Here is a 23,986-nt window from a genome sequence, read left to right as displayed (position 1 = left end):
AATTCAAGCCATCCATAATCACAGACATTTGTTCTTTGTTCAAGATATTAAAAAAAAAAAAAAAATCCTGTCCCCAAAAGCCTGTGACATTTCAGAATTACAGTAAAATTGAAGAAATTTTCTCTAGGAAAAAGGTGACCCATTTCCTCAGACTACATCCCTCTTTAGCAAAAAGACTGAACATAAGCTGTGAGAAAGCCTTGAACATTCCCTGGTTGCTCCAAAACCTCATTTCAACAAAAATCAGTTTTGATGTATTTAATTTTCATTCCTAGTCATGCCATTTCAAACTCAGACATGTTTTGATGGAGGAAATAAAAAGACTACAATAAAATAAAAATTCACAAACTCTTGAAGAAAGGCAATCTTTATCCATGCTGCAAAGTGGCCTGCAATAAAAAGATAACCATGATTCTTGTGCGCTATTTCATAAAGGAAAAGCTTTATTTTTGTCCTGTCCTATCCAGGGGACAGGGACTAGTGAATGCAAATACTTTTGTTTTCTGGGATCTGTTGGTGAAGCTTTGAGGTACTTGGTTATTCAGACACATGCTTAGCAATTTCCCAATTGTGAGTCATCTTTCCCTTAGACATTATTTGTGACTTTGATATATGGATCTCAAAGCACTTTTAAACAAACGTGTCACTGTAGACAGAGAAGCTAAGGCAGCAGGAGATGAACAACCTTTCCAAGGAAGAAACCCAACATACAGCACAGCCATGAACAAAATTGACCCAGATCTACAGGCAGACCAAAGTATTTCAACGGCAAGGACTAAAGTAGATGGTAGGGTCATGGCCAAGCTTGCTGCCCATTTTGCTGTGCCAAGAAACCCTCTCACCAGGGCTCCGTTCAGCAGGGTGCTCTGCTTCCCACATCACACTCAATAAGGCTAGGGGTGGCAGTGGTGATGTGCAAAGCACCCCCACAAGAGCTACAGAGAGCAGAAGTGCGTGTCTTAAAAATAACCGCTGCACATAGATTCCCAAATCCTAACCCCTTGGAGAGGACACAAGGGCCACAGGTAAACAGTGGAAAAACATGGAGTGGAGTGAGCTGGAGTCACGACACAGGGAAGGTGTTGGACATGACCTACAGCAAAGGTGAGACGGATCAAATGCACACCCCTGGCATTTATCTTCTACAAGGTAACAGGATCCCAAGGCCGTGAAATTGATCTAATGAAATGCAAACCACTTCCTTCAGGAAGGGGATGTTGACTGCCGACTCTGCTGTGTTCAAATCAGCCAAGAAGAACATGCCAGATGGCCTGGGAGAGAAGGTTGAAGACCTCCAGCAACGCTAGTCTGTACCCCTTCAGGTTGTGCCTGTCTGAATTCCTGTGATTTTATGAACATACATACCACAGCCAGCAGACTATTTTAGTGTAAAAAGGACCACCAGAGCACTTCCTTAGCTGACTGAGCCTCAAACACACCTAAAATAGCTGAGAGGGGTTGTTATACCCATGCTGTGGGTTTAAAACCTGCAGCACAGCAGAGGTGGTTCAGGGAAAGGGCAGTACACGCAAACTGCAAGCTGCCCTGCAACACACACGGAGCCACATCAGCACCTGTCTGTACAAATCATTTAATTTAACTACAAAGCAAAATCCACTCACACACCAAGGTCCAGATGTGAAATCCAGGTGTTGGAGAATAACAGCAAAACCTCCTCTACTTTAGTGCAGGCAGCATCCAGCCCCACACACAAAGGCAGCCTCAAAGCCCAGCAGGTCTCCAGGCTGTAAGCACAGCTACTCTCCCGCACCAAAATTTAGGGTTTTGGGCAGAGCTGAGCCCTGTCACTGAGCACAGGGCACGAACCTCTTTCCTGTAGGGCAGCATAAGGCCCGCTGCAACGATTTATAGCCTCACCATTCAAGGTCTACTTAGGGGGAAAGAGAGGTCAGCTGTGTGGGGAGAGCTGGCTTTTCTGGATTTTTTTAAATTATTATTATTTTTGTTTGTTTTCCTCAGGAGAGTAGAGTTTGGGGTTTTGTTTTTTTTTTGAGGGGGATGTTTGGGGTTGGGGTTTTTTTAAGTTTAGTAGGGAGAGAAATAGAGGGTGAAGGGGATTATTCTTTAGTAAGGCTTGTATGTCTCAGCTTTTCATTTTGGCTTGGCAGGTATTTGCTTTGCACGTTTATCACGGCTGGGGAATCCTTCGCTGAGTTTGGGCAGGAGCTTCTGTGGGCTTGGTTCTTCCCCTCTCGCCCGTACTGCTTTCTTTCATGGTGGACATTTTTGTTTGCATTAAGTTACAGTCAGGATCTCTCTGAGGCAAGGGACTGGAAAGTTCGTCTGGTTTCTGACTGATCATCTGATCTGGTCAGATGCTGCAGAAAAGCGAAGCAGATGATCTCCCCTCATGGCTATTTCAGGGGCTGAGGACTGGGTGGAGTAAAGGCACCAGCTCCTACACTAGCTAAAGCCATACATATGGCTGAGTAAGGGATTATGTGCTATTGCACATCTGAGCCTCTGCTCAGAAATAATGAACTGGACCCCAGAATTCTGAAGCACATGCATATGTATATATTTATCTACTGAACCAAATAACAATATCTGAAATGCTTTTTATTTGCCTTCTGGGTTTTGAGATTTAAAGACACATATTTTTTTACTTTTCTTTGCAATCCTAAAAGACAGCTTATTCTTATTTTTTAAATGGAAGTTGTGAGTTATACAATTATATGACTCAAGCCTGGAGTACTTAAAGAAGACAGGAAAAAAGCTAGCACAAATCCCCCAACTCTTACAAATACTGGAGTGAAAAAAAAATAAATCTGTGCAGTCTGGTAGAGAGCTGGTCCCAATGTTTCCTGCTACTGGCTAGAAACCTCATAGCTCCCAGTGCCTGGGCAAGTGTCAGGAAGATGGGGGACAGGTGAATGCTGCCCCTTTGCTATGGGCTGGGTAGTTATTCTCTGGGGTGCAGCTCTACCCTCTCCTGAGCTAGGGCTGCTCAGCCCAGCAGGATGCTTTTCAGCACTCTCCATGCCAAGGCACCCAGTTTTCTTCTTTCTCCTGCTCCTTTGCAGAGTTGCTTCCCAGCCTTCCTTTCGTTTATTCTTTCCCCCAGCTGTTGCATTGTGCTGAGCAGAACAGATGTAGGGCCCTACAAAACCATATTCTTGTGGCAGGACATCGAACCTGATGTAAACTTCAACTCGTCCAGGGCAGGGGCTGTGGCAAGCCTGATGGAGGGGGGAGAGGCATCCTAAAACTGCCTGCAGTGAGGAATCAATTACAGGGTCCTGTGCAAGAGCATCACCCAGAGGCCTCCACAATAAATGCATGTTTATCTCCAGTACCCTCTGCTGCAGACCTGCTCGGCCCTGCTCCTTGCCCTGCTCCAAAGCCCAGTCGCTGGCGAATTTGCTGATCTGCGGATGCACGAAGCAGTGACTCCATACTAAGGTGTCTTTTTGCAGCTCTGATGTTGCTCCTGTTTTAACTTACTCCCAACAGGAGAGGGGCTGGTTATTCCCACTTCCCTGAGCCACATCCCCCTGCCTGCCCACCTCTCCTTGCCCCACTTATCCCCATGTTGGAAGGGCAGGTGGTGGCTGTATTTAAAGCCTCAATCTTCCTGGGCACTGAACCATTACAAACAGCGCACTCATCAGCAGTGCTGAGTTTCACTGACTGATTGTTTTCTGATTCTGTTTGGCACTTTATCCTGGCTGCATAGAAAACTTATTATAAAATCATGTTTGTGTTCCATAGATTATATCTGTGCCTCACTGCAGTGGGAGTACAAAGCATGACAGACAGAGTCGGAGGGGCATGGCTGATGAAAGCCCCTGCCAAGGTGACAGAGCCCAAACTGCAGTGCAGTCACAGTGTTTGCAGAGATGAAAATAAGAGCCCCTTGATCAGCCGCGAGTTATCCTGGGGGTAGTTTAGCTGTTGAAATTCTCCTGACTACATCTGTGCCACGTGCCACAAATAAATGTTCCAAACACAGATTAGCGTGGTATTAGATGACTGCAATTGTCCCTGCTGCTATTAAAAATCTGTTAGTCTTTCCTCCTAGATAGCCCCAGGCTAAAGACTGCCGTCCAGTCACACCTGCATCGAATCCAACAGCCTGTGGTAGAACTAGAGAGAATTCTTATTTAAGTTTGCTGTTGTTACTTGAGTTCTGGGAGCAGCCAAGGCCTGGGAGATGCAGTCTGCAAAGGCACCACCCATACTACCCTAGAGGTTTGGGACTGTAAATCTTCAAACAGCAAAATGTTGTGCCTGGCAGAGTGGCACATGTGAAGCTGTTACCATGGAGGGTCCTTTTAGTCCCATATTCCTTGGGCTGTGATACCAGATGCTAAAGCCTCTCTGTCCTTCCACCATCTCCCATGTGAGCCAAAAAAAACAGTGTCCTGTGAGATCAGCTGGGCACAGCAGCAGAACAGACTCTGAGTTGCATACGCCACAAAAATAGAGGCAACCATCCCTTCCTAACCGTGCTTTTTCTGTCTTTCCCCTAGCTACATTTCCTGAATGCCTCCCAGCGATGCCCAGAGCAGTATGACTAGGATGCACTGGTGGCATTCAACCTTCCTTCCCTTGGCCTCTCTCCCGGGAAGAGCCAAGCATGTGGACTAGTGTTTTGTCAACTGCTTGATACAAACATTCCCGAAACATGAAAGGTGTCCCCAGGAAAAGGTCAAGTAGGAAAAAAAGTATCACCCCTAGAGAAACAATGAGACAGGGCTTGCTGGAGAGATGGGGAAATGTTACAGCCTCCCTCTCTCCCAAGTTATTTCTGGTCTCTATAATACGCCTTTTGGGAGGGGGGTCCTCTACTCCCCCCACCCCTGAGAACAGACAGATCTGCCAGATTCTCCAGCCCTTCCACTGCTCGTCTAAGACCAAGCGGTTCCCCGCTCCTTACAAGTTGGTCACAAGACACTGGTGGTGCCAGAGGCTTCATGTCAGTGGGGCTGGCCATCTGGAACAACCTTTGTGTACCTCTGTCTCCTCAACTCTGTTGCATTTCAGTCTCAGCTGCAATTTTATCTTTTTTTTCTCTCGCCCCTTGTCCATGACTCTCTTATTTTTCCCCTCATACTGTCTCTGCTGCTATGTATGATTATTCTCTGTCACTGTCCTATTTAATGCTGCAAAATGGTTGGGAAGATGGTTTCTGAGGATGATGTTGTGGAAAGCAAAGGTATCCCCTCATCTACCCATCATAATGGAGCGGACTAAACACATCCAAGCACTGTGGGAGATGGATATCTCACACCAGCACCCTGGATTCTTTGCTGCCCAATACAGTCAGCAGCACAGTGCGAAATGGCCACAATGTCCTGGAGAAACTGCCAGGGAGATGCTTACGGGGACTTCTGGCTGAAGCAAGCAGCCCTCAGGATCAGACTGGGGAGCCCTTTCCCTGCAGTGAGCTTGGCGCATCACCTTATTCCAAAAGGACTGATTGCCCTTTCCTGGAGGAGCACATTGGGATGCTGCACATGCCATCACACATCTTCACCCAGGGTGGAGCATGCTCTCGAAAGCCCATAGGTCCTACAGTCTCACTGTTTCTGGAAACCCTGGGATCTGCAGGAGTCAGATCAGCAAAACACGATGACTCTGTGAGGCTTCTTCCTACATCGGGATTTTTTATCATGCAAACACCACACTGCAGCTGGTTCTGGGAAGGCCTCTGCCCACACACTAAATAAATTCTGGTGCGGTGCGCTGCTTCTCTATGGAAACCGTACCCTGCATCTCTCTCTATAGGATTTTTCTCATTTCAGGCTCCATAATAAATTAACGAGAAGATGTTTTCTTTACACCAACCATAGGAGAGACTCTTTGTGTACTCGATTAATCTTTAGTGATCTATATTAAATACTTATCTGAAGAAACGAGGCCTGTACTGCAGCAACATTTTCTATTATGAGACTTTATCATATCAAAAGATATTTTCCTGGTACTGACTCCTTCATATATACTCAGCCAGAATTTCCGATGGAAGGGCACCATAATTTTTTTTTCCTTTCTCTCCTAGTGACCTTTTCCCTCCATAACAAGCTGCTGATATGTTAGAATTTACTGGGTTATAAACATTTTTTATCGAGTAGGAGGAAGCTGGGTGATTTGGCATCAGCTTCCCTAATAAAACCCAGGGGAGAGGCTGTGATGTTTGACACCAATAAAGGCATGGAAGAAGATGCCGTCTTCTGGGATGCTGGTCACGAATGACAAGGGGAGTAAGTGAGTGTCAGTCACGTAGCCTCAGTGTGCTGAGGCACTTTTGGAAGGAGGCCAGCTTGCTGGCATGGGAGAGGGAGCTGGGAGGGACGTGGTAAAGGGCTCCTCTGTTCTTTCCCAGTGCTACCGAAATTGTGTGATCTGCCACAGAAAGCTGTGAACTGGGATTCCTAAACCCTTTTTTCCTGCAACTGGGAGGTGGAGAGACACTAAACTCTTGAGCTGTCTAAGAAGGGAAGAGGACATTGGTGCTGGGTTCAGGCACTGGTCCTACAAGAAAATGGAGAACTCAGTGGTTGGATCTTGAATAAATAGTTGAATTTTCCTACCTGAGCTAGACCTGACATTGGCTATACATAAACAGAATTATAACTATTTTTCTTTTGAGGTATTGTCAAGAGGAAACTCAGACACAGGACTCTGCTTGTGGTGTCAGGTGCTGAACATCAACACAGCAAAATGAATGTCCAAGTTCACCAAGAGCTCACAACCTGATACGTCTCTGCCTCCCGAGGGAGCTTGATTTAAACTGGTCAATAACTAACTCATTCCACAAAAGCCTGAATAAATCATCTGATGACTAGATATAAACACATTATAAATGTTTAGTTCTGATAATATATGACTGAGCTGTTATTTTGACAAATAGCTAGTGAATAATATATTTGATGAACTGCATAATATTTTACTAATGATTAATTTATTCATTCGAAACAAACAAACAAAACCCAGCCTTTTCCTCAGCTACCATAAGGAACTCTAAGTAATGGCTGCAGAGAGCTTTGAGATCCCTGCATGAACTGTGTCTGTTATTCCTTTTTTTATCATTGTATATTTCTAGTGATTTATTACCAGGATAATAAATTCATGGCTTAGGTTATGGACAGCCTCATTTAAGACTATGACAGATCCTGTTCAAAAGCTTCTGGTTTCGTTATGCCCACCAAAACTACAGGAATTTGGCACTTCGGCAGTTAAGTATCCGCACAAAGTGCTTAAATAGCTTTTTAAGTCTGGGCCAAGCTTATCTGAAACATCATCTGCTGCTTCTGAGCAGACAGAAGTGCTGACTGGGCAGCTTCAGTGGGGCCGGCCAGTTGCTACAGGACGTGGTCTGCAAGATTTACTTGGGGATTGCCCTGGCTGTAGTTCTTCCTCTCTCTCACTCTTAATCCCATTCAGAAATATAATTTCTGTGAGTTCACAGAGAAGATAAAGGACTAAAGAGCACGAGTGCTTCCTCAGAGCTTTCCTGCAAAGGCGGGCTGATTGATTACAGATTGGACGCTGCTCCGACTTCCTTTCCTAAATGAAAAATTGAGAGCTCTTAAAAATTGAATAAAATATGCCATTCTAAGAAGGATTTCCACTGGCATGAGCACAATAGGAGGTACTAGTGAGTTGCTCAGTGTTTCTGTGTGCACTGGCTAATCCTTTGTTACTCAGTCCCTGTGCAGTGGCCCTGTGGCACCTGATGATAACTCATCTGTAAGTGGTAAGGGCGTCAGTTCTGTGTCTCCAGACAAAGCTTAAATCGCTCGTGTTTGGGAGGGCTCTGACTTCAGTTGTGGCTGGAGCTGTCTAGGAGATTATTCCTTTTTGTCGCTACGTTCAGGGCTGCAGAATCTGGCTTTGTTCCATGCTGGAAGAATCTGGAACAGCCTGTAATGTTTTCATTGGACAAAATTTTATCAAAATAGATCATTTCCTAGATTGCTTTCTTTTGCCATAGACACTAATGACCAGAGAGGCCAGGACTTAAAAAAGTTGTCAAATCCGATTCATCAGCCTGAAACACCATACTACTGACAGAATAAAGCATTTTGACAAAACCTTACTTTGGAGAAAATATTTTTCTACCTCACTGAGTCAATTTTATTACACCTAAAATGCAAAGACTTTGCCGTCCTATCATTTGCCTTCCTCCATCCTTGCAGAACTTCACCACATTTTCTCCCCTTTTGGTGCACAGTGTCCACCACTATAAGTGAAACTCCCACCCCAGGGCAACAAACACTTGCAAGACTCTGACAGAGAGCTGAGATACTCCTACTCCAGCTAGCAGACAGCTAGCAGACAGCAGCTGAGCATATAAAGTCTTTACCTTCAGGTGCTCACCCGCAGTCGTACAGGAGACAGGCACCAGTGGAGCTGCAATGTTTAAGTGGGAAGATAAAGCTCTGTCTTTTAAAAAAGACACGATGCAAATACCTCAGTCCACAGGAGTGAAAACAATAAACTTATTTTTATGACTCTTCTGCAGAAGAAAATTAAGTCCAAATACAGCTGGCAATTATCCTGTAAGCTTATTATATAGCAGCATTCAGCCTCTTCCACACTCTTGGTTGCTCCTTTGTTAGATGCCATAAGACTCTTTCTGTCCCTATTAGAGAGCCATTTCACAGGGAAGTGTTCTCAGATTTCTTTTAATATGCCATAGGCCATGCAAGATGCTTCACCTTCCTCAATACCTGCATGCACCTCAAATATCAATGCTTTTGTCTGCACAGAGGCGTGCATGAGGCTCTGCGCACAGCGCCAAGCATGCTATGCCCTGCTACCTCCCTACCTCTTCAGCATGCACAGCCCTTAAACCGAATGTGGACAGCCTGAGTAAACATGTGTGTGGCAGGCAAGCCCACCACTTAATGATACTGGTGGCAATCCACCGTCATTTTATCACACCAGCATCCCTGTCTTTGTGTGTGTGTAAATATTCCAGGAGTAAAGTGCCCTGGGGGGTGTGTGAGGTGTGCAGCATATAGCTCATGGAAACAGTGGACAGAGTCGTTTCCACATCTGAAGGCTTTCCTCCCCTCTCAGATCAATTAAGTTCATCTGAAATTATCAAACAGTTAGTAAAACTTCTGGCATTGCTAAGTTACGTGTTGGTTCGATGTGCAATCTTGTGGTAGGATGGAAGACTCTAGAATATATTTCTCTCTGGGTTTGCAATGCTATTGCTCTGTGGCTTGCTTTCCCTGCTTATGCATGCTGACGAGATTTACTATTATGAATTGCCCCACAAAACTACCTTCAAACTCAAATTTAATAACCTAAGTATTATGAAGATCAATATTATGGCTATTCTCATTCATATGATTAGCACTAATATAATTTGGGGAAATATTTATGCTGCAGTAGTGACTGGAGACCTGGATTAAGAGGAGATCTCAGCATCTATACAGCAGAAGAGACACTGTTCTCTCCAGCTGTGTACTGAAGTGCAATACTCAATCTCTGAGTCTCCACGGGTTTGGATATTTTATGTAAGTTATCTAATAAGATAACAAACCAGCCTTACAATCCCTACAGCCATATTGCTAACTGTTTGAAAATCATGAGTCAAGCTCAAAAAAAGAATTAAGAGATTGGTTTTAAAATTCATGAGACTTTTTAAATCTGATAAACTTCAGGGTTCCCGTGTCCCCCCCCTCCCCCCCTTCTTTTTTGCCTTCTGCTTTCTGACTATGTAGGAGTCGTATTATCAAGTTTTCCTCTGCAATTATGAGGGCTGTAAACTTACTTTAAAAATTGTGTTGAGACTTTTACATAATCACAGGACTCTGAAAGTGTGGGCTTTGAAGAGACATTAAACAGTCTTGAGATGCAGTTTGTCATGTGACTCGGCAACACTCGCCTGCTGAACTGCTACGGCACCGATTTCAAATATCAAACACTCCCCAGAAACAGCCAGGAGTCCTTTACAGGTGGGAGGGGGGAATCTGAGACGTTCACAGTCTGTGCATGAATGGGGGTAAGGGGAAGAAAACAGGGGGTGGGGAAAGGCAAAATGCAAAGAGAACATATTGATCTGGTGGGGAGCTTTATCCAGAGATGAAGCTAACAACCTTCTTTTCTTATTCCTGTCTCTCCTGCTTGCTCTTAACCATGCGACATGCAATTCTGCCTGTGTATCAAGCTCTCTTAGTAGCCTTACCCAGGCTGTGTGCCTGCACTCCCCAGGGAGAGCCCTGGACATTTGGAGAGGAGTGAGAAGTAATGTTCTTTCTGGGTTTTTGTTCAAGAGCTGGAAGCTACCACTGAAATATTTAATGCTGAATACTCAGTAGGCAGGTTTTCCTTGCTGAGAGAGAAAGAACCAATATGAAAGAAAGGGGAGGAAAAGCAAAATGAGGTTGGGCAGGGACGCACAGACAATGAAAACACCTTTTCCCTCCCGACATAATGTTGTTTCTTCCATCTCCAGGTAGCTGTGGGGAGGCAGCGTCCCTCACTGGCCAGGGTTTGCAGCCTCATCCAGGCTGAATCCCCAGGGTACGCTGTGATGGCCAGCTGCTGAAATCACTGATTAAACCCAGCCTGTGCTCCACCAGACCTGCCAGCCGCTACCAGTCCACGAAACCTTTCTCTGTCATTTGTAAAGGGGCGCTTTTATTGCAGAGACGACAAGATCTGTAGCCACATCAGCAGGGCGGTCAGTGTCAGGATGCTTGCAAGAGCTGTGACTAAATCAGTCAGAGCCCAGAGACAGGTCTCAGCTCTAAGCTGCAGGGGAACAGCTCTTCCACTGGCTTTTCATTATACACATTCATGGCAACAAGAGGCTATTGCAATATCAGCCATATCTGAGCCTCCAAATGCTGCTGTGCTAGCTGAGAGCAAAGCCATCGTATAGGGCTCTTCTTCAATGAACCTTGCCAAAGCTGTATGCCTCGGAGGTGGAGAGTGTCCAGAGGCTGCTTCTTAACTGTTCTCTAAAACATCTAGTTTCCCCTTGCCCTTGCTGAAACCGAGGGCAGGAGAAAGCATAGCACGGGTTTTCGGACCGGCAGGTGTCGAAGGGCAGCATGCCATAGGGGCAGAGCAAAGGGGTCCCTTCAGTTTGGGCTACGGAACTGCAGGAGGCAAAACATCTTCTGCCACTTCCCAGAGCTGAGGATTTCCACATTGCGTCTTTAAAGGAGCTGCACACCATGGGCCCGGATCAGGCTGTGGGAGCACAGGGCGGTCAGCTGGCACTTGCCACCGCTAGACGTGGCTATGCACAAGCAGAGGCTGTAGCAGGGTGGGATTTGGCCCCACAAGGCTGCAGAAGAGCCACGTACAGCAAGAGAAGGCAGGCTGGTGTAATTCTGCCCTAGCACAGCTTTTAGGGAAACTCTCCTTTCTCCGAGTAAGCTCTTTCATTGCAAGCAGAAGCACAAGCAGGCCTGACCTGATTGGGAATTTGATGTAATGGCTTCTTCTCCCGGCTGCTTACCCCTCTGCTGGGAGCCGTCTGCACATTAAAGCAGATGTTGGTTGCACTCGGGTCATGTTTCCAAGCTTTCTTTTGCAGTCATAAGGGCTAGACACTCTTCCCTCCCTCCCTTGCACTTGTTTCTTAATTAAAGCTTAAATTCTGATGTCGTCACATGACTGTAGGAGCAGAGCCCCAGGCAGGCATTTAGTGCTCTGTGTTGTCAGCGGGACTTTGATTTAGAAGCATAGCAGATACCTTGGAGAATCCCATCCCTCCGCTACGCCCCAGCCTGGCCCTGCTCCCAGCTGCTGGTGTCAGACCTCAAGGCTTGTCTTTCAGGGCAGGCACTGGTGCTGGTAGGAGGCTTTCCCACGCCACAGAGGACTGGGACAGGGAGGATGTCTGTCCTGTTGAAAGAGGAGCTGGAGAGCCAGGCAGCTGCGAGGGAGGGAGGAGGAAGAGGCAGCACCTGCTTGGGCTGCAGGGTGCCTCCAGCCCAGACAGCTAGGTGGGTGTAAATACCGCCCATCCCTGCCCCTCTCTTCCCATCCCTCTCGCTATTTCTCACCTGATGGGATGTATTTAACCACCAAAAATTACTCCCTGATGAAGGGAACCTCATTGCAGCTTCCTATAAATACTTCGTGATCACTGTGTCAGCAGTGGAAGGCTGCAAAGTGCTGTAGATGTGAAATTGGGTCTGATCGCCCAAGAAACAGAGCTTCCAGGTCGGCAGCAAACAGCATCCCTAGTGCCCAGCCCTGGCAGCCTTCAGGCTGCCTCCACACCGTGCCCCAGGAGCAGAGTGGGTACCACCTGCCCAGGGCTCTCCTGGGGATGCTGAGGCTGCAGCCACCCGCCCCGCATGCTGCCGGCTGCTTCGCCGGGCACACATGTGCTGCCGCACATGGAGGAACCGCTGGCTCCGCACGGGCATGCTGGATTTCACACTGCCTGGAGAGGATATCCTGGCACCAAGGGTTAACCCAAACCCTTCGCCCTCCCTGGAGCGGGTAAAGCTGGGTCCTGGGCTTCTTTTCAGATGTGTCCTTGGGTTCACTATCTGTGCTTAGTAGTTTAACACAGGAAACCAGCCTGGATGGCTCCGAGTGCCCCGGTGGGATGCAGCTTGTTCCATTTACAGAGGCTGGTGGGTGGCAATCAGTAAAAAAGAAAGGAAAAAAAAAACTTTCTGGAACCCAAGGGAAACATTAGAGGGATCCAGAAATAGAAAAACCCCTATAATAGGTACAGTCATGCCATCTCCCAGTACTACTGGTGCCAGAACAAAATTATTCCATATATCTAACAGGATGAATTTTTTTTTATATATATAATGTAACAGCTTCTCTTGCTGAAATAAGCATCTGCCTGATTTGAAAGCAGAATTAATAATCTGTTCACAGGAAAAAAAAAAAAAAAAAAAAAGTGAAGGCTTCTTCTTGGGTTGTTACTCTTTACAGTATGTTCCCTAGCCAGTGGACCATGGTCTGCTGGTCTGAAGAAGTCTGAGCTGAACGTGCAGAGTCATTGCTGTGGCAGCATGCTGGGGAGCTGCCCTGGGAGTCCTGCTGGGCACAGCTCACCACTTGTCAGGCAGAGGGGAAAAATCCCCCCACCAAGCAGGGTCTCAGAGGGGACCATGTAGACAGCTTCCTCTGAGCCCAGCAGGGTCCAGATCTCTTTGGAAAGGTTCAGCGACTAAAAATATTTGTCTGCACTGCTTCTGGGATTCATCGGACGAGCAGTTAAAATATTTTGTTCTGGACTCAGAAAGGGAACTTCCGTGACTGAGCATGCAATTCTGCAGGACTGAGCTGATGCTCAGCTGATCCAGCTAAGAGCTTACCCGGGTCAGCAGGCAGGGCACCCGGTTAGCGATATGCCTTTCCAGGCATACAGCTCACGTGCATGCTTTTTCTCCCGAGGAACTGGCGTGTCCTAACCACAAGCGCCCTATCAGCATGTGAACTTATCAGCTGCATTGCTTCTGCGCCATTCCCCATGGCCTGGGCATCGGCTGCCACATTGAGATGTGGGTCCCCCCTTCCCCAAAGCTCGGACAGATGTTCTGTTCCTGTGACTTAGCAGCTCTGAGCATATCAAAGGCTGGTGCCATTTACCCTTCCATTTGCCCTCTGTTCTCAAGAATATCAAAGAGAAGGAGAGGTGTGTCTTTCTGTCAAGTCCTGCAGCTGTCAGTGGTGTTCGCAAGGCCTCGCCATCTGAATCCAATCCCAGCCAGAGCAGCTGCTCCTCCAGCCCCGATGGGGGCCAAGCTCCTTGTCTGCTCAGCCCAGCACTCCCAGGACTAAGCACTGTACAGCTCAGCTGGAGCTAGTCCCTGCCATCCCCCACTCCTGCCTTTCTTCTGCTTATGCAAATATATTAAAAGCTTCCCATAAGCAGGGAGACACATTGAGCAGGGAATGTAACAACAGTGGTCCCTGAACTGCATGAAGAATGAAGGTTGTGACTAAAGGAGAGGCTACATGACGGAATTGGCTGGTTTACGCCCATCACTGAATGGCTCGTGTTTGCCAAACTGCTGTGTTAGAGCTGGTGAGACAGGAATGTAAATTGTGGGTCTCTTGTAAAGTTGCATAAACTTGTAGTAATGTCATTTTTAGATTAACATTTACATTGAAGAGAACACTAGAAGGCTTCATTGTTTACATGCACTATGGAAATAGATTTAAATTTTTGGTTTACACACATTTATTTACAAGGCATTTACTGATTACAAACCAATGTACATCACTCGTTTACATGCATAATGTAAACTATGGAGATTTCGTATTTTTTGCCATGTAATGCTGTAAGGATTTCCATTGCTCATTCCACGCAGAGGCAAGAGCCTCCTTTCATCTCAGCTCCCTCTGTCCTTCAATAGCTGCCTTGCCTCTGCTAAAAAAACCTTCCCTTTGACTGGAAAACATAAAAGTTGATGTCCCCTTTAAACAGATAGCATAAAAAACTCTAATAGGGAAACCTTGTCAGCAGAACTTCAGCATGACTAAAAAAGCCAAAGCAAAGATTAAAAAGCCTAACAGTGCCTATCAATTTGTACCGGTGCAAAGCACCACCTTAATGCTGTTTGAGAAGAACCTTCACGGTGCTTTTTTGGATGCTTCAGGCATCCAAACAACTGGAACAGGACTGAAAACTTGCCAGGATGCGTGTGTGAGAGAGGAACTGTGCCTGCACCTGTGTTGTACAGTTTGTCTCAGTCAGTAGCACTCAGGCCTCAGCATCTGGCTTTGTTTTGAATGAGCATGAGCCTTCCCACAGCAAAGCTGCAATCCTCCTCCTCATCTTGGCTCTGCCTTCCTTGCCCAGCGCTGCTGGGGAAATGCTTTTTTTTTTTTTTTTTTTCTCTTTATCCTAAGATGCTAAAAGCTGAACCCAAGAGAAGTCAAAGCTGAACCCTGGGGAATTTTAAGATTTCAGAGTTGCAGAGTGAACAATAAGGACAGCCAGACTTCTTTTTTTTCCCCTCCTTCCCTATTTCAAGGGCATAAATACTACTTGCAAATTCAACATAAATTGAATGAGCAAGTTGAAGAGCGAACAGCCAAACAAAATGCACTCAAAATTAAAACATTTCCCTTTTGACATTTTTCAAGTGGCATTAGCTGACTTTGTGTTTTGAGATGAATTTTTATACCTTAAAAATTGGGAAAAAAAGAAAAAAAAACACCCAAAATTCACTGGATTACTAAAATGAAAACAAGCAGCAAAGCTTAAACCTTTCACTGAGCGCAAAATGAAATGTTTTGATTTTTTCATTTTACTGAAAAGTTGAACAAACGTCCACTTCAGATCAACCCATTTTTAATGTTATTTTCGTTCTGTACAGCCAGTGAACCACAAAATCAATTACTTGTACAGCTCTAGTGACCAGTAGATTAAATTCAATGCAATAGAGAGACAGCAAAAAAAGTCAATGAAGAGTGGAGAAATGGGAGAAGAATGGACTGCAAAAATGGTGGAAGCACCTCTAATAGATATTGTCTCTGCCAAAACTTAGCATGCTTTTTCACGATCACTTTGATACAACTTTAATCCACATTGCTGCTGAAAACAGCACTCTCACCAGTCCCCTCAGTCCCCTTCTCGCCTTCCTCTGCACAGTCCTGTCCCTTCGCTATCACACAATGAGCAAGACCAGAAAAATTATCTAGTTGAAAACTGACTCTTTTTTTCTGTTTTTTTTTTTCTTTTCCTTTTTTCTTGCCAGCTTATTTTTCTGCCAGATCAGTTCCTCAGCTGTGGGAATCACAGGTTTGCATGAAACCTGCCTGGAAGTTCTGGCCAGGAAAGGCAAAACTGTTGTGATAGAAGCTGCTAAAAACAGTCATAGAAACCCCACATTCACTAGCCAGATTGTCTAAGTCCAGTTCCTCAATGCTGGAGTTGCATTCTGCTTCTGCTTAGAAATAATAAATACTCAAAATGCTCCCAGCCAGCCAGCCAGGCACGCAGCCTTATAAACCCTGGTGCTGGGTACGCAGGTCCTGGGCAGTGGGTGATGCTGGATGTGCTAGAACAGATTCTCCAGCCAATAAATTGGTGAATTTTCCTTGAAGTCAACAGCTTCACATATTTATGTCACAGAGAATCTGGCTCATTGTTTTTAATTTGTGGTGCCATAAAACTCTGAAAGTTTTGTGAGACAATTTTGTGAGACCAATTTTTTTTTTTTCCTTTTTTAATTTTTTTTCCTCTAAGGGAAAGTTCAAGCAGCAGTACAGCATATGCATTTCTGAGTCAACTGTAGCCTGTGCTACGTGCACAGCAAAGATCCTCGCGTCATGATAATTCTCCTCCTCTATGCCGAGGGAATGACACATTTAGAGAGCACATAGTTGCTCAGATTTGTGGATTTCTAGGACTAAATAAAAATCTCTAGTGTGGCTGAATACATTCAGCAGTGCAAATCCCTTTATGAGCACCCAGTTTAGTGTCCACTCTGAATCGGAGACACAGGGAAATCACACCGATGTTGGTTAGATGGGACCCTGGGGATCCCTAATCCAGCCTCCCACTTGAAGCAGGACTGTCACCGGCTCTTGAGCACATCGGCTGTGGCTTTGTGCAGCCAAACCTTGAAAACTCCAAGATGGAGATAACCCTCACCTCTCCATCGACCTGTCACAGACCTGCACCACCCTCCTTATGAAACAATATGGTTTTTTTGGGGGGGTGGAATCAGCATTTTTTCCCCAGGCCACATCCCAACCAATTTATAGCTAGCTTTTGCAGCCACTTACTCACAACCTTTCCTGTCTCGGGAGCTGTATTTCCTTTTTATATACCCAGAGACCTTACTGTAACGTGTGTACGTAAGCAGTCAGTTTTGTCCTGTCACCTGCAGGCAGAGGGATGGGGCAGGACTGGCTGGTTTGTTGTCACATCCCCCACTAAGTTTTGAATCTGTAGTGCATTCCAACCAGACTTGGCAGAGGTCTCAGAAGCATTCTGTATTTGCAGGCTTCATGAAATTAGGCAGCCTCTAAATGGTCCTGCTGCAGGAGAAGTTGCAAGGCGAGCAGATCTCTTTTTTTATACCCCAGGGTTTCCCTGCTCTCTTGCACAGAGAGCCAGATTTCCCTGTCCCTACTGTCATTTCAGAAAATGGAATTAAACTCCCACACGTGGAAAATCCACATTTCTTCTTGCACATGCACACTCCCCTTCCAGCCCTGTGTGATCATCCACTTCATATTGCTGTCGTCCCTTATGTCCAAACGTCTTGCAGCATTTAATTAAGTCTACCCAGCAACACAGAGCAGAAAAATGCTCTCATCTCCCATCCTTGGGGGGTGGGGAGGGAACCAAGGCGCAGAGGAGTGAGCTTACCCACAGCCACACCATGAGCCTGGGGCAAAAATATAAACTCTGCCTGTATGACCTCTCTGCCAGTCTAACTGAGTCCCTCTTCCCAAGGCGGGGTGTCCTGCCCCTGCTTTGCTATGGGAAAACTGGCAGAGGCAGCCTGTCTACCCAGCTGAACAAGACCACCTTACCCCCTCCCTCTTTGCCTCCCCTGTCTCACCTCTGACATCGAACAACAAAGCCTCATTTTTTTCTGAAAAAAAGATTCGTTTTTCTAGAACTTGCTTAAACTGAGCAGCACCATTAGCGAAATGCCTTTGTGTCAGTGCTTCTGCCTGGCTATTTGCATAGTGTATTCAAGTGCTCAGTCTACTGTTTCTTTTGCTTTGCCTTATAGCTAAATAATCAGTTCCTGGAAGAAGAGAAGAGGACAACACAACAATATACTTCAAAGAGGTGGACTGAAGCTGTTAATTATGTTGCGGTAACAGGAATGTTCTCTGGTTTGAGCAGTGCCCTAGTCCCAAAACCAAGCTGAGCTTCATCTGTTTTCCAGCCTTCGTGCAGTACCTAGTACCCAAGGCTCTCATGACTAGGAACAACAACAAGGATAGTGATAATGAATATTCAGACATCCCACAAACCACTCTCAGCATCTGCCATCCTATCCGCATTAGCATCAGAGTGCACAGATAATGATCAAAGCAGCATTTTCCTGCCAGAGGCCCCCCTAAATCAGCCTTATTAGTATGAATCAATGCTGATTAATGTGCTTCCTTAATGCAATTGTATCTACCCCTACTGTTCATGATTTAATATAAAACATCTCCCACCTTTGCTTGCCTTCCTCCTAATATCACATTTGAAGTGCAAACCTTGACTGAGGGTACCAGGAATGGTTCCTGGTATCAGTGGTTCAAGTTTTGCAAGAAATAGACCTGGAATCTACTAAAATAAAATACACAGAAGGAGGAATGAGCCTTTGGAGACTGACAGTGAATGGCCTTTCTGTGCTAGAATGGCAGATCTGGATGCAGGCATCCTATGAAAAGGTATCAGCAGCTTCTCTGTTCTACAGCAATTCTGCTTGTGCAGCATATAAAATAGCCTTGCTAACTAAACCAAGCTCCTTCCTTGCTGACAGACTTCTGGACTTCAGCCGTGATGGAAGGAGGAGTGTTGTATGTTTTAGTTTGGTGTTGTTTCCTTTTTAACACCACCTGTAAAAATGAGAAAATGCTGCGTTGTGCCTTATGCTTGCCGTGTAGCATTGACAGGGGCTTTATCTCCGTCGGTTTTCAATGTAAATGACATGGTCCTAATGCACTGTGTCCATGCTTCTGCACAGCAAGACACTGGGGAAATCACCACTAAACAGGCAAGTGTTTCAATTAGGGATGGGTGAGGTCCTCCCGCCTGATTTCACATCCACTCCAAAGTGCTGTGGCTGGTTTGAGGTCTGCTGCTGTTGGCCTTAGAGGAAGAGCCGTGGTCTTTCCTACCAAATGTCAAACCTCACCCAACAAAATCAAAAGTGCTCCAAGGAACTGCCTGACTGAGGGACAAAGAACAAACCGGCCAGCCAAAAAAACTATGGGAGAAAGGGAACACTGAGAGAGGAGACTAGACAGAAAATTCCCATGCTCCGTATCAGCTGCTTTTCTAAGGAAAGGAGCGATATCCTTAATGTAGAATATCTGCCTCCCTTGGGCTATTCTAGTGCAAAGAGCAATTGAGAGACATCATTTGGTAGGAAAGAGGCTTCTATGTTGGAATTAAACAGTTGACAAAATCCCAACAGCTTTACAGATTCTCAAAGTCAATTTAAAGAGCCCACAAAATGAGATTTTTACCCCTGTGGGTTTCTGTGAAATGATATGTTCTGGAGGGTACATGTGCTCAGAGTCCAGCTCTAGCAGTTAAGCTAGAATTGGCTGGGGCTCCTCTAGTCCACCATAGCAAGTCTGATTTTGACACTCCCTAAAAAATGCATGGGCCTAATTTTTAAGTGGCCAGCTCTGCCAACAGGGCCAGATATTAAAAACAAATAACCCTTCAGCATCTAGCCAGCCTCCTACCTAATGGCTCCATCTGCTCTGCTGAAGCACATGAGGCTCTCCCTCCTCCTCCTCAGCTGACTGTAGTGGGAGCAAAAGTTAGTCCCAGACAGTGCATTTCCAAAGCGCTCCTCTGCCAGCAGCTCAAACCATGACACACATGGCTGGATTTCTCCAAGCCCTCAGCTCCCTCCTTCAGTTTAGTGCATGGTATTTGGCCATGAGGTGCATCCCTAGGTGCCCTTGCAGTCTTCCTATGTCTTCCTAAACTCTCTCACTAACTACTTCCACTGGACTTCATCTCATCTCCAGTTGCTTTTGTGAATAATGACTTCTCCAGCATTCTGACCATCTGCAAGACCTGTCTCAGACACCTCCCATGCATGCAGAGTGCTGCTGCCCATTTTTCCAATGTTGGAAGAAGGACACTGTGTCCTCCCTGTGCTACAAGTGTCTTTCATAAGTGCTTTGGCAATATCCAGCCAAAATGGAGAAAACCAGATCCCTTTCCACTTCCCATAAATGAAGTTCACCCTGAACCAAGATAAGCCTTCAAATTCTTACCAGTCTCCTACAAACCAAAGGGAAATTTGTTCCTCGCTCCATAGCAGATAAAACTAGAAATAACAGACTTTACATACAAACAAGATTTTAGCTCCTTTATAAAAGTGGGGACAGCAAAGCCATGGTGCAGGTGGCCTGCACTGGGCATGATTTTTTCGTCACGTTAAACCTTTCAGGTTGCCCACAAGCCTCTGTCATACGTGACACAGGTATGTCTGAGTCTGCCTTGGGGAAGAGGCATGGATTAAATGACCTCTCAAGGTCCTTCCAGACCCATTTCTCCATGATTCTTAGAGACAGGATCCCAGGCTTGATGGATCTCTGGCCTGACCTACAGTGACAGTTCTTAGATGTGTCTGAACACATACATTGCATGCATTTCTCTGCCACTACAGCCCCTGCAGACTGCTGCGGTGGCATTCAGGGCTGAAGAGCTCTTTAGCAAAGGGCAGAGCCGCTGCCAGGGGCATTGCACAGGGCAGAGATTTGCAGTCTCGATCAGAGTACACCTTGTCAGGCAGGGCAGGAGGAGAGCTGGAGATATCCACAACCAGGAAGAAAGTCTTTTTGAAAAAGGCATGTTTTCTCTGCTGCTATGTGCAAGCAAAGACAGTGAGGCACACTTAGTGGAAGTGTGGCAGCATAATTTCTAGGGTTTGGGGCTGTCTTCCCCCTGAGCTGTTTTGAATGAAGAGGACAAGCCAGGACAATATCTTCAACCCATGCTAACCTGCCCTTGCTCTGCGGGCTGGTGCGAGGGGAGGGGATGCTGCACTCCCTGGAGGCCATGGGACAGGCGCAACTCATTTTTCTTCCCCACACATAGATGATGTCTCACACATCGCTATTAATCCCCAAGTGCTTTTGGCTTTCTGCCCATGGGGAGAACACTGCCTGCACACATGGTTTCCCTGCTCCCCCCATCCCCCAGTCATCGTGTATGTGTATCTGCGTGCGTGTTGCCAGCTTATTCACTAGACCTTTCCTACCTACTGGTTTGCCTGGTTGTGTTTTCAAGTGTCTTTCTGAAAGACAACAGGACTATATAATTATGTAAATGCACACATGTCTATGAGAGTTTTGCCGTCTCTTTGGGTTTTTGAGCAAATCTCATGACACTTGCTCTCTTATTCCCCTTCACTCCAAAGCGCTTGCTGCTTTAATAAGAGGCTCATGTGAGCACCCTAGCTTTTCATGTTAAAATGAAAAAGGAAAAGTGCATTTCTGGATATCACAGCTGGCAAGAAGAGCTTGAAAGAAGCAACAAAAAAGGCTTCAAAACCTAGAAGGCAAAGGAAAATCCAAATTCTGCCTATTCTCTGTAGTTTTTTTTAGATGGAAGACTTTTAAACCAAAATCACAGTCCTGGGGACAAGTCCAATTCATACATGCAGATAATCTGCAAAGGTCTGTGGTAGGCAGTTCACAGCTAAAACTCATGGACAGCAGTGTGAGAACTGCCATACCGATGTGTGTCTTGACATCTTTATGTCTGTTCTTGCCCATGTGAACCTTGAGGTGTCAGCAGTTCACATGTATGCATTTGGTACAGAGGCCTGGTCAGCCTGCAGGTGCCTTGATTTGAAAAAACATGCCTGTGAACCTGCCTATGAACTTATCTGTCACCACAAATGAAGTACACCCACACCTTTGGTCCCTTTTTTCTCAATCTATGTAGTGCACATTGCCATGGTACCGCAGTGCCTTCATCTTACTATCAGAGCATTACATCTGAGACTTTGAAGCAATTTGCATTGCCAGCTGAGGACCATGAAGAACCAAAGAAGTGTTTCCAGGTGGAACAGGAACAATGATGCATCTCCCAGTGACTACGAGCCTTGAGCCCCTGGGAACCGGCTGAGTTCCCACCACCTAACTTACCCAAGCTATAGGTGCTGTAGGAAACCAACGTACCTGTATATTTTATATCTGGTTGTAAATCCTTGACGATGTCTTTCCACAAAGGATAAGTAGCTCCGCGAGTGGTGGAAAGGGCCCCTGTCTGAAATAAGCCAATCAAACTCCTTGGAGACATGTTGGTTGGTAGCAGCTGGGTCCTGGTGGGAGGGCTGTACTAGTATATGGTCCCATATAAACAGGAGGTAGAGGAACTCAACAAGCCTCCAGTTCATGCTTTTCTGTCTGCCTTTTTCCTCTCATTCTTGCTCCATTCTGTGGAGTCCTGTTGAAAAAGAGAGGGAAGAGGACGAAGGAAAGAGAGAGAGAGAGAAATGTAGGGGAGGAGAGGGAGGAGGGAGAGAAAGAGAGAGTTTAAAAATGGGATTTGCTTTGATCCTTTGACAACCATCTCTCAGGGTGAAAACAGACCTGAAAAATCAAGTTTTAAAAGACTTCAGTCTGCCTGTGTTACAGCTTAAAGTATTTGGCAGTGTTTTATTCATGTACCTAAGTGGTGCCTTTAACCTCCTGAGCATATATCACCTTTGAAATAACCAGGTCCTGACCTGAGACATTCTCACCCAAGCTTCTCCATCATTTCCCTCGTGAGGTTCTCCACAGTGCCGCAAAGGCGAGCACAGGCTGGGCGCAGAAGGTGGCTGCACCCTAGGCTACAATTACCCCTTTATTTTCCCTTTAATGCTGTGCCAGAGAAACGTGTCTTCTGCTTTCATGTTTCTCTGATGATCTGTGATCCATACTCCATGCAACCTGAGCAATCTATAAAGATCCAGCTCTTACTTTAAAGTGTTGCCAAAAAAGAAATAAAACAAAATAATTACCCAGGCTTCACTGATGAGCGCATGCAGACACACAGACACACACATACACAGACACACACACACACACGACACTATGAAATCCTGCCAAACTTCGAAAGATAAAATCACCTCAACCCGTTTTCCTGCCTGGGTGCTTGGGAGCTGTGTGTCTGGTGGACGGGGACAGGAACTGTTGCTATTTCGATTACGGGAGGACCTCGAGGCTCTTCCCAAGATCAAGGCTCTGCAGGGCGACACACTGAACATGCCTATTCACCCTAGGAGCTCTGCTAGGGAGCTCAAGGGGATGCTGCACACCACTTGGCGCAGGGCACGCTATTGCTCACATGGTGGGAGAGCGGCTGTCCTGCTGCACACACCACACACATCCCCCCATCAAATCATGGCTGCAGACAGCCCTGCTACAACTCAGCTCCTCTCCCCGGTGTGCTTAACGGCTAAACAGACAAGACATATGATGAGTGGGAATGGAAACAGAGGGGTGAAATGCCTTGCCAAAGGTTACACAGCAAGCCACAGATACAGCTGGAAGGGAGCCCTCGTCTCCTGACTCCTGTTTCCAGCGTTTCAACCATTAGATCACCCGCCTCCGCAGCCATGCTCTTGGCGCGGTGCCCTTCTCCGAGCGAAGCCATGGGCTCCGTTGGCGGAAGGTAAGCGGCTTGCTTAGCTGGCACCCTGCGCCTGGCACGGACCCCCTCCCCTTCTGCTTCCGAACTGCAACGCAGCTGCAGCAGCAGCCCAGCGTGTTGGGTTGTGCTCCTCATTGCTGGGAACTGCTGATGCTGCTCTGAAAGAGTCCTCTCCACAGGCAGGATGTGTTCCTCCTCCTGCCCACCTCCTGTCCATCTGCCTGCCTTGCTGCGTTTTGTGGAGGATGTGCCAAGACAGTGGGCATGCCCGGGCAGGCAGAGCTATCTTGAGGCTGCATCCCTCACTCTAGGAGCAAAAACCTGGCCAAAAGTTACCCTCAGAACAGGTGATACCCAACTATTTCTGCAGAATATGCTGCAGAAAGACTGTAGCTACTTTTTAAAGCAGGATATTAGGCTACACAGAGCTCTGCTACAGTGAAATTTAGTGTCAGGTTTATTTGCACATCTCCAGAAACCCTTCTGGTTTTGAGTCTGAGTCCACCATAAGCACTCAAAAATTTGTAATTCCCAGAGAGAAAAGGTTTTGCTAGGAGTGTAGGAAAGGCCAAACCAAGGTGTGCTGGAGGTGCCGTGCCAATCTGCAGCACTGCATGTGAACATGAGACCTTGGCTGGTGCGAGCAACATAGTAGAGACCAGAGGGCGTTAGCATTTGTGGTTGGCATGGCTGTCTCCTCTGCTCCAGGAGCTTTCACCGGGA

At 46.3% G+C, this 23,986-nt stretch overlaps 1 protein-coding gene across 1 annotated transcript in view; it reads right to left on the bottom strand.

Annotated features, from left to right (window-relative positions):
- The window catches only part of BRINP1 (BMP/retinoic acid inducible neural specific 1), an 88,078-nt gene that overhangs the window by 37,972 nt on the left and 26,120 nt on the right, over positions 1-23,986 (bottom strand). The window contains exon 2 of the mRNA XM_005231281.3: positions 21,805-22,072. Coding sequence (XP_005231338.1) covers positions 21,805-22,022 — 218 coding nt within the window. The 5' untranslated portion in view covers positions 22,023-22,072. The remainder of the gene's footprint in view (positions 1-21,804; positions 22,073-23,986) is intronic.

The sequence above is a fragment of the Falco peregrinus genome, chromosome 1 (assembly GCF_023634155.1).
Source record: "Falco peregrinus isolate bFalPer1 chromosome 1, bFalPer1.pri, whole genome shotgun sequence".
NCBI classification, from domain to species: Eukaryota; Metazoa; Chordata; class Aves; order Falconiformes; family Falconidae; genus Falco; species Falco peregrinus.
This window is presented reverse-complemented; position numbering and strand designations above follow the sequence as displayed.